Source organism: Trachymyrmex septentrionalis, unplaced genomic scaffold, assembly GCF_001594115.1.
Source record: "Trachymyrmex septentrionalis isolate Tsep2-gDNA-1 unplaced genomic scaffold, Tsep1.0 scaffold190, whole genome shotgun sequence".
Classification (NCBI taxonomy): Eukaryota; Metazoa; Arthropoda; class Insecta; order Hymenoptera; family Formicidae; genus Trachymyrmex; species Trachymyrmex septentrionalis.
The window spans coordinates 840,546-852,617 of NW_017305072.1; the positions used below are offsets into that span (position 1 = coordinate 840,546).

At 35.6% G+C, this 12,072-nt stretch overlaps 1 protein-coding gene across 1 annotated transcript in view; it reads left to right on the forward strand.

Moving 5' to 3' along the window:
• LOC108747075 (polycomb protein Sfmbt-like) overlaps positions 1-12,072 on the forward strand; it is a 65,175-nt gene that overhangs the window by 36,765 nt on the left and 16,338 nt on the right. The window contains 1 exon segment of the mRNA XM_018484329.1: positions 8,291-8,537. Coding sequence (XP_018339831.1) covers positions 8,291-8,537 — 247 coding nt within the window.

Here is a 12,072-nt window from a genome sequence, read left to right on the forward strand (position 1 = left end):
GTACATTAATCTATAATGTTTATTTAAATAAAAAGTCTATCTTTATTTTAATCGAAATATATTTATGTAAATTATTATTCTATTATTATTTTGTCCCAAATTTTTACGTTCCAGAAGAAATAAAGTTTTATGATTTTTAAATAAAATGAGAATTATGCTTTTAAAAAATACCTTTGCGCAAAAAAATGACAGCTTAAATTTAATTTGTTAATTTGTAAGCTCACACAATTTTACTTTTCTCGAAACATAAAAATGAAAAAATAGTAATAATAATAAATTCTCATATTATTCTGCGATAAAGTAAGATAAATATTATTTCATAAATGGATGTTACATTTAATATATGGTATATATAGTTTTATCTAAAGAAAAAGATTTATGCAATTAAAACTTTCATTAAAGAAAAGTATTAAATATATAATTTACATATTTAATAATTAACAATTATTATTATGTATAAAATCAATAAATAATAATATAATTAAAACTTCTTATATTGCGGTCAAATAGAATTATATATAGAAACGAATTGATATGAATTTTTTCTTGTATATATTAAATTGATATTCATTGTGCACATCATGCGATTGATAATAGCGTTATTTGATAATATAAATATGTAAAATATATTACAGACCCTATTTGTTTGAATTAATAAATAGCTATAAATTTTGAATAATTATATATAATAAAATACATTTTCGTTATAAACGTAAAATACAGAATATAAAACATGAAATTACATGTGCGTTTATTAATGCAAAAAAAATGCAAAAAGATAATTTATATAATGATTGTGAGACAATTTGTGTAATCAAAACTATTATTATTTGCGTTTAATATTTTAAGCTAATCGGATGTCTTTCCAGGAAAGTTTCATTCATCGAATATTGCCAATTAGCAAGGAAGCCAACTCTAAAAGACAATTATAATGGATGAAAGGAAATGGAGGCAGCTACCAACACAAAAGTACGATTCTAAAAGCGTGCAATTTTCAGGAGATTATAAAACGCCTTTCGCGACAAGTAGATAAAAATTCGCGCGCGCAGACACACACACACACACAACACTTTGATCCACACTTTACCAGCAGCTCTTTCTCTCAGCGCTTTATCTTAGCAGAGTTCCTCAGTGTTTTCTTACTATTCTTGTGCTCGTCTCGACCGATCTTTCTAAAGCCTTCCACCTAAACGAAAAAAAGGCACCGACAAGCTTGAAGCTTTTAGTATCCGCCGCACCTTTTCAAGGAAGTAAAACGAGGCAAATCGCCGAGATGCAGGGCGGCAGACTTGTGTCTCTTTTTCTCTTCTTCCGTCGACGCGAAAGACGGATCAAGAAAAAAATGGACGGTGATATCTTTCTGTGAGGTGTACGTGACAGCTCTGATCCCTTAAACGTTCTCATTTGCGCCTTCGCACAAAATCGAAACGCGCGCACTCGAAAGAAATCAAAACGATTCTACCGTATTTCAAGGAAGGGAGACTAAGCGTGAAGTAGGAGATTCGTACTATTTTCTTTTTTCGTTATAATCTCACACCTTAGATGCAATTAAGGAATTCTTATTAATTTTTCTATTTCTAAAAAACGTCAGACATTAAAAGATATCTTTATATTGGTAGCAATAAAAGTATTTATAATTCGTTACTCGATCAATTAACATCTTATGATGTTATTTGATTTAACTGCCCACTCGCGTAATTGTGGCTGTTGGCTAGCTCAAAGCGGATCGAATCAATTCACATAAGATCATCTATTATCGAGAGGACTAATAGTGAAATAGGATAGACGTGTATAGGTACTTGGACTGGCGAAACACAATAGCAAATATCCGATAAACATAAATCCACGAAAGCTTCTCGATACCCGTACATAATCCAATTACACTTCAGACGATTCACGCGAAATGGGGGAAGATTGAGATCATAAATGAATGTGAATACAGTAATATGAATAGCGGCGTTTTCAGAAGCACGTCGAGACGAATTTAGTTGCTTATGACGATTCATTTATCACCGTCAACCTTCTCTCTCGCGAGATATCGTCCTTTATAGTTGAGCGAAGTTGCAAGTTTACTAAGTCATATCTCACTGCCCGTTCAAGAGAATGTTCACTTCCTTATTGTTCAGTGAACTTAACACGGGTTATGTAACGTAGTCGCGACAGAACATTTCTTTCTCCTATCATCACAAAGCGTAATCATGAAATATTTTATAATTTACACTTTCGGCGTCACGGCATGCTAAAGGCATATTATGTGAGAGATGTTGTTGCCTATATTATGATTTATTATACAAATTAATACTCGTATTGTTTTAATACTCGTCACTTTTCTTTAACAAATACCCTGTATATAATAATTAGCTAATTCACATTTTATTGAAATCAACAGGCTTGTACACTACATTACTATAATGATAATCACTATAATACTAACACCACAGATCCATTTTGTTAAGGAGTTATGAACTGTCCCTGAAGCAAAACCGGTACGAACGACTTCGTCGCATTTTCTTGCCTTTCCCTCCTTGCTACCAGTTTCATCGACGACAATACACAAGGAGAAACTTGGATGGCGTCTTTCCTTTTTCGCTCCTTCACCTCATTTCTCCCTTGCTGCAGCTTATATTCCGGCTGTTCCTACCGATGTTTCTATCAAGCATCGATGAATGGGAACATTTTCAGGGATGCCGAAAACGAGAACGAGGGTACGCTAGCTAGGCAGACTGTTGGAGCGACGAAGAGGACACAAACAAGCAAGACTGGGAGAAAGGGAGAGAGAGTGTGAGTTGGCCGGAGTGGTGTTTCCCCAGGGTAAGCATGAGCATATACTTGCCCGGGGCTTATTCAGACAAATCGGTGATTGCTGCGGAGGCGAGCGAAAGGGTAGCTCGCCGTCGCCATCACCACCACCACCACCAGCATCCTCACTACCACCACCATCAGTCGCACATTGCCTTCGCCATCAGCACACCGCACCTCGCGCCACAAACACGTTGTGCTTGCCTTCGAGAGAACGAGAGCAACGAGAGAACGAGACACACCGAATTCCGCAGTGCTTGCGAAGAGAGAGAGCAAGAGAAATGAACGGTCATACAGACAGACGAGGAACAGAGGCGGAAGTGGCAGAGTAGAGAATGAGAAATACTGAACGCGGCGTAGGGATTGTTCGTGAAATGGTAGAAGAGAAAGAAAGAGGAAGAAAGAGGGAAAGCGGGGAGAGCGCAGTCGGACTGAGGAGGAGCCAGGGAGAGAGAGAATGATTGTTTCCATGATTACAATGGAGAGAGAAAAGGGGAAAAGCAGTCGCGGGTAAAGGAGTATGAGGAGCAATCTCTTAGCGCTAACGTAGATTCGTAAGACAAGGTCTTTCGAAATATTACACCGGAGGGGTAGTACGAACCGCCTGTGCCGCCAAAACGTCCCCATCGGGGAATTTCGTAAGTTTTTGGATATACTGTGCGTGCGTGCGTGCGTGTGTGTGTGTGTGTGTGTGTGTGTGTGTGTGTGTGTGTGTGTGTGTGTGTGTGTGTGTGTGTGTGTGTGTGTGTGTGTGTATGTGTGTGTGTTAGCCATCGAGCCCGTTCAGTAACTATTTTTTCCAAGAAAAAATACTTTGCGCCTCGTTTGAACGGCCAAGTATGAGGAGAGACTTTCAACACTGAAGTAGCCGCCAGCACCGGTTCAGGACGATTCACAGAGGTAGATTTATACTTCGGCGACCGAGGAACGTAAGCCTTTAGATTCAAGGTGCTAATGCTCTTACAAAGGCTAGCGGAGGAAATGGCGGTCGAGCGGTTCCGTCCGGATAAGTATAGAACTCGTTTTTAATTTATCAGCCGGCAGAGGAAGTCTTTTTCTACGTCTCTTCCTGTTGCAACGAGCGCTTCTTGTTGTAACGAGACCGTGGAAAATCCTCAGATAAAAGCGCACCCGGAGACGAGGGTAGCGTAAGTATGAACGTACGTACGAATAACTAGAGAAATACTATTTCAGTTATTAAATTAAGGCACACAATGAAACTGCACACTTGGGAGAAGTAACTCTCAAATTGTGACGAAAAGAAGAAATCGTGTACAATGATTGGTGTGTAACGTTCTACTGGGACAATCAGTTATCCTGTTCAAAGGACTCAAATAGATTACACACCGAATATCCTGTTAATCTCATTAAATTCAGTTCCGCGCGCAATCACTCCGCGTGATCTACTGCAATAGATTCGATCAAGCAATTAGGTACTTGATAATTATCACGTAGATACAATTTATTTACCATGTGTTCGACTGCTATTCAATATATACATTATATACAATATAATAGAATATATATAATTATATATATGATCGTGCTATTAATAACAAATTAATTTCGTATATTTTTCGGCGGTGTATGCTTATAAATATATTGATGATTCAATGTTAATCAACATTACTCAATATTTTTAAACATGACTCATGTATAATATTGTTATATAAAAGAATCATTATTGAAATATTTGACATAAATAATCATATTTATTTTAATAAATATATAAAATATTTTATTGGCTTTTATTCAAATTGTCCATTATCAAACTGAAAGCTTCATTGTTCATTTATATTTTTAATATTTCACAAACAATAAACACTACATTTAACGTTTTCTGTTTGTTATTTACATATTTAATTGAAGGAAATTTTCAACAACGAAATGCTTTATACACGAAGAGAAGATTTGTGTTTCTAATTAATGTAGAGTCCAATTAATATTGATTAAGTCTCTTTGATGCGAAGGATTATCACTAAGCATATTGAGCATCCATAACGAAAGCCGTCTTGACACAAATGCCATCTGTCATATTCTGAGAATTGATCAAATATACGAGACAATTGCATTATTAGCAATTAAATTGGAAAAAATAGAATATTAAAATATAAAGAATATCTGTTACAGACTCTTAAAATTTTGTCAGCAAACAAAAAAAAACATTAAATATTGACTAACTGTAAATCATTGATGCAGCATATCCGATTTTACACGTAAATGGATTCAATGTAATGCATCTATATATGAATATTACAATAAAACTCCCTCTCTCAACAGGATATCGAGTAACCCCGGGGGGAAATCCAATCAAAAGTATGCATTAGAGGATTAGCGATTGAAATATGCCCTTTATTGTTGGAATCATAACGAAGGTAAAAGAAAGAAGCTATCCTATAAACGTGCAGCGAAATAGAAACCTCAGATTTATATTTCATTAATCATTCTTTCGAGTCGTGGATTACTTACTACAGATATCCACCAGTTTTCAGAATCGTGACCATGCAAAATGCCGAACTAAGTCGTCGTTTAAGTCCCCCAAGAGCTTTTTATACGATAAGCATGCCGTTTCCACAGAGGAAGTGGGATAGTATTATTCTGGAATAGAATCGAACGAATCGTTATCTTCTCCGTAAAGATAATGACCCCACAGTCGGCGCCGATAGTGCCTTTCCTTTCATAGAGAACAAACTGTTATTCCTTCATGACAATGTACTTAAAACGCTATCGATTGTACCTCGATAAAGAAGGGATTCAAACGGCGACTTCCGTCATCTTTCAGTTTTCTCTCGTTTTAATCCCTTTCCGTTCCTTCGATCGCTAAAGGCATTCCGCTTTTCGCGTAAATGCTCGCCTTTACCGGAAACTCGATTTATATTGAACTACTTATACATCGATTCGATTAAGCTATGCGGCGCACGACTCGCCGCTTTCCCATTATCATGATCGCAAATAGCACCGTTACACAAAGGGAAACTCCTTACAGAGACTCATAATCAATTGCTTTTTAAAAAAAATTCAAAATTCTCTTCCAATTCCTTTTAGTTTTAAATATTGTTTCGCAGAAAATAAATTTAATTTTCTAGTGAAGTTTATCTCCAATCTTTTTATCTATTATATATATATATATAGTCGAGATTCTAGTATACATTCACATTGTTTAAAATAAAACGTTTTATCTGAAAATATTTGAAATTTTACATTGGAACTTTGACTTTTTATTCGAAGAAGAATCTAAAATTTTATATCACGCAATTATTTAGCAATTACAAAAATTGATATATGTATAACAATTCATATATTATTGATTTATATTATCAGTATTTCATTTAACATCTCAAATAATCTTTAAGTGCATGTTTAAATGATAAATTTTCTTTCGGAAAAACAAAATTTTATTATTCTATATTGTACGATATTGTTCGCTTAATTAAGTAAAGATTACTCTGGCAATCATCAAAAGTAAACTAATGTAACTTCACAGTCTGTTTGCGAAATAACACTTGTGTCGTTTTCAAAAAGATCATAATATTTTCTACAAGGACGACACATTTCTAGTTGTATCGTTTTTATAAATAAAATAAAGAATCTTCGCCATGAAAACATTTAGAGTTTTAGTAATTGAAGTTTGAAGAAGAAATTGAAGAATAATCATTTTATAGTTGATCAAAGTAAATTACAAACTATTAGTGATATTTCAAGTTATGTCACTTTTGATAAATTATTCGGATTTGTTACAATATAATTTCATAAGATATCGAGTCGTCAAAATTTAAAAAAGATGCTTTCTAAAGATTGTAAAACGGAAATGACAGAAATGATAATTGATCGTGTTTCTAAAAGTATATTTTCTTTTTTTGCTGATATTATTGAATTAGTCAATAATTCTCTGTCGTTGAAAAATAAGTTTTCCTCTCTTTCGAAAAACTTAATTTTTTAAGTTGTGTCACTTCTAAAATAAGGGTCTCGGCATATGTAATTATAACTATACGATCAATCCTGTGTCAACGCGTGTCAAATGGACGGTGTACGGTATTAACGTGTGTTTTCAAGACCTTATTTTCAACGATCACCCCTTCGTCTAAGCTCACCGCTGAGGTTGTGGCGAAGTACACGCGTGTCGCACAGGTGTATAGGTAACATCAGTCCAGGTTGTGCCCTAGTGCGGCATGTAACCGGCCACACGCATATGGCCAGAGATGGTTATATGGATCACACAACAGTCACTTGAGATTAATTACCAAGTGCATCGTTAGAGATAACGCGACGAAGGCTGGCGGCGGTTAAGTGAAGTGATGGTACCTAGATACGACGTTAAATTGAACCTTTCGTCGCTGCTGATTCCTGCAATGCTGCCGCCAACCGCACCGGCCCGACCCAACCTAGGGGGTGCAAGCCGGTACAATATGCGTACTTGCCTAAAAGCAATTACTGCCGACGTGCACACATACATACACGTACGAATACATACACGTGTGCACTTGACGATAGCGCGCGATATAATATTGTTCGGAGAGCATCTCGTTCATATTGGCTTCGTCAAACCCGTAGCGGGACACGAGCGAAAGACGATGTCTGATGTTAATCTCTGCGCGGTTGCTGAATATCATTATGGATTATGCACTGAGCTATCCCAACTATCCCAAGTTAATAATAGGACCGACAGGAAAAAATATAAAGCAAATGTGTATCAGCAAATAATAACTGAATCTAGATTATTTACAGCAGTAAATATGAATTTTCAATATATTAAAAATGTGTTTTATATATATATATATACATTTGATATTAAAATACTTATTAGAAGATCATTTACTTGTGATCTTACAATTTTCATATTTTTCTTTCATTTCTAAGGATAATCTTTGAGAAGTTGTAGAATTTAACAATAAATTCCTTAAGCGGATATTCCCACTGGTGCATCTACTCCACTAACCTTTAGAAAATAAAACAGACATTCGCGTTCCATTAAAGTCGCGTAAAAATAACATTCCGCAACGGGAAGCCAACTTAAGTGAGGTAACATCGTTCCTCCAACAGTGATCTTCCCTGTTACTTTTGAAAGCAGAAAGATTATTCATCGCAGAAAATTTATGACGTATCATTCATGTTTATTTCTTCAGTAGAGAATTATTACATTATTTGTATTACACGCCGCTAAAAAAATAGATATACCAAATTGCATATCAGCTATTAAATAACGCAGCAATAACCAAATATTCTATACATTTATCCCGGTATTCGCGTGTGATAATGAGAAGATAATTTATGAAACCATTGCCGAAAATTCCTCAGCATTAAATTCTCAATGAAATTTCAATTTACGTAGGAGGTACGGTATTCATTCGGTGATTCAAATCCGTAGTCGTTAGAGAAAAGTAATCTTTCCAGTTGATTCTCCTCCAGTGATCTTTCGATTGATAAAAAATCCGCGAAATCTTTGTCATTTCTTTTAAAGAAAACTCTCGATATCGTTATCATTGTTCCGCAGGTGGGATGGCTACGTGCCGAAGATCAGACGATTCTATCAATGGGTGATCGTAAGGTGATCCAGTCGACTCGATTCTTCGTTACTCTAGAGAACGCCAAGACGAAGAACCAGACACAGTCGCGGGAGGACGAGGAGGCCACTTGGCAGTTGCATATTCGGGGGCTAAAGGAGGCCGATCGTGGCTGCTACATGTGTCAACTCAACACCAAGCCTATGTTGAGCCAGCTGGGATGCGTGGATGTCCTAGGTATGCCTAATTGCACGCGTTACGTCGCATTCCGGCCAACCGGCCAGGTTTGCGGCTGTTGGCAGAGACGTCACGTACGCACGCACGCACGCACCGCGTTTCGATTAGACCAGGTCGGCTTTAGGGCCGGAAAATATGCGTGCCTCGCCGCTGGAGCGGCGCGTTTGAATAGGCCGTCGCACACACATACTATATACATGGATGTCGCGCAATACGGAGAGAGAGAGAGAGAGAGAGAGAGAGATACACCTCGTTACGCGTGTCCATGCAAGATGATGACATGGACACACAATGTGTAAACTGTAGTTGTAGCGCTATAATGCTTAGTAACTTATAGCTGGAAGAGATTCCAAGAAACCGACGTTAATCCGCTTTAGAAAGTTTTAAAATCTCGGTCTCCAAATATCAAATCCTTTAATTCCATCAAGAAATCCGTTAAATAATTTGACATGTCTTCCGTGAGTGAGTTAGTTGAACTAACTTAATTTATAACACGTGTTCCCTTCAGGAAGAGGATGTAATATCGATTCGAGGGAGTTAGTTTACAAGGAGCATTATCGGTCATATAAGAAACGCTAACGGCTGCGCTTTAATTTATAGTTTAATTAAACGCGATAACAAAGTTCGAAAGTCTACCTGGCAGAAAGTCTATCGGTGTTCGCTGACTGCGTCGCTGAGCTGATGGATGCTCATACTTTGTGGTTCGTACGCAAACGTCGAACTAAATTGTTTCTATCAAATTTACATTATCTTCTTTTACTCCACTACAGCTATGAAAACTACACCTAAGTTCTAAAACATCCTGTTTGAAGTATAGAATGTAAGTGAACCATCGCCTTACGGCGATTGATAGAGGGAAGATTAAAGTTCTTCATCTACAATTAGAAGTTTATTTATTTACTTATAGTATCAATCGTACAGATTGTACAACAGGATTGTCATAAATTTCTCATCCTAAAATTCCATCACTTTTCCCAGACAGAAATTTTATGATTTTCCCTGATTTTTAATAATATTTTTTATATTTCCTGATTTGGAAACCGTTAAATATTTCGTTGAGAGATCAATTTAACATGTAATATAAATTACTATTGACGCTGCATTGTTTTAATTGTTAAGTTGATAGTATTTCAAAACTGCGTAGATGTGATATATGCACGGAAAAAAATGTTTATCTGAATCAACTAGAATTCTGATGAAATACGAACGATCCAGAATTTTGGTTAAGTCTAGATTTCTGATTAAATTTACTAAATCTTGGTTATTTCAACTAGAATTTTAAGATTCAATCAAAAATCTTCTCTCTTCTCTCTTGTAGATTTAAGTAAAATTCTGGATCGTTCATTTTCCACCAGAATTCTAATTAATTCAACCAAACATTTTTTTCTGTCTGTATATTAAATTTTTTTTAAGAATTTCAATTTTTTCAGAAAATTTTGCAAAAGTCTCTGAGCTTTTCTGACTTCCCTGACAGTTTTTAATTTCCCTGACAATTTTCTGACTTCCCTAATTTCCAATTTCGTGATAACCCAATAGAATCATTCAAAAATTTTTGTTTCGGGTCTAAATAATGACTCGTTGCTGTAGTCGAAAGTTAAGTATATCAGCGTAATACACGCAATTTTAATATTTACTTTAATAATTACTCAGCCCAGTTTATACATCGGTAGTAGGATCTTAAACGAAATAACCCCGAATATCTGCTTCAGTTTCAACACAGAGATGCGCACAGCACGCTCGTTGTATTCCATTATGGCATCGTATTGCATAATTTCACTTTTATATCGCGATGGACCGGCACGCGAATAATATCATCTATTTTGCGCGTGAGAGAGGATGAACCAGGAATGTGTTCTATCACATGCATGCGCGCTTGCTCGCTTGGACACCAAAAAGCGGTCTCTCGTTGCAGAATGGAATGAAATTCCTTTAGGTAGAAACACGAGAAAATGTCATCTCTCTTTTTTTCTCTTCACTCGATTCTGTACGCAGCGTATGTTATACCCGCGACATACTTGTTCAGCTTTGGATCATTGTAATTGAAACGAATTGAACGGCTCTTCGAATTGGATAGAATTCCATTAGGAGAGCCATTCCCTGAGGAGGGATGTCCCGCCAATATTTCATTTCCGTCGAGTGACGGGAATGATTTCAAGATGACTTTTCGGTCGTCTTCACAGCAACGTCTTGGTTAAATCGTGTTAGAACGACGGCAATACCGATTCTTTATAGTCCACGTACCCGCCAGTCTTCGTCCGCGACGTTCTCTTCCGGAAATCGGAAAGAGACGTCAGAGAGACTTATATGAAGATATATTGTTTCGCGTGGCACGCGATTTCGATTCCATTCGTAAATTGTTTCTTAGACAACGACGCGTGACATCGGGTAAAATTACGTCATAATCTTCGGACACGTGTTGAATTTGTGACAGATGTACGTACGTGTGTGGTATCGGAAAATTCGTTTCTATGAGGGTTTACACGATATAACTATTGGTGTACTTTACATTACACACAAACACAAACACACACACACACACACACACACACACACACACAGCCACACAATGTAGTTCAGAAAATGTGCTTGTTACTCGACTGTTTTACTATTCTTTTGTAATCGAGCTTTACACTGTTCCTAGCATTCGATATAATAGCAAAATGAAATGAGTTATGATATAAAATATTAATTTAAGAGTTTCACGATTGTTTTTTCAAGCGCAATTAAAATCTATGTAGAATTAATTTTCCGTATTTTATGGAATGAAATACCAAATGGTTTATTCCGAAAACGTACCAGTAACAGGAGATTAATTTAACAGAAAATGCGTATAAGGAATTATGTCGGTGGAAATATTCTTGTTCTACAGTCATAAATTTTTGATAACATATTCTTCATAGTCCTTGTAATTCACCATGATATATTTGTTGTGTGGATTAGATAGTACATTCGTGAAATAACTCTTTCTTATCTTAGGTTGATGCTTTTTATGCAGCTTATTTTATCTTATTTTATTGTATATTTTCCTTTAGATTTATTTTAACATATTTGCATAGAAACGACACTCGTATTCTCGTATCTTTTTCGATACTGAGCTTGAAAAGATAATCATATCACTGTGCGTCATTTTCAAATAAAAGATATAAATAGCTGTATGTATGTCAATTTGAATAAAAGAAATCAAAAAATTCAGATCAACATATATAATATGTAAGACATTTTTCAAATTTTATTTTAAATTCTGCGCGCGAACAGTGAATAATAATGAAAATGGAAATTATATAAAACAATAATAATTTTGGTAATGGTAATGGTGATAATGGTACTCCATTAAATTCATAGATATCGAATTATGTTCAATTTGCGTTATTTTTAATTATTTCTATAGTCGCCATTGTTCCTCTTTATATTAATTTAAAAACTGAAACAATGAAGTTAAAAAATAATTTAACTCAAAATTTATATTAAATTTGACTTAAATTTAGTTTATTATTTAATAAATACATACACATATATATATATATATATATATTAT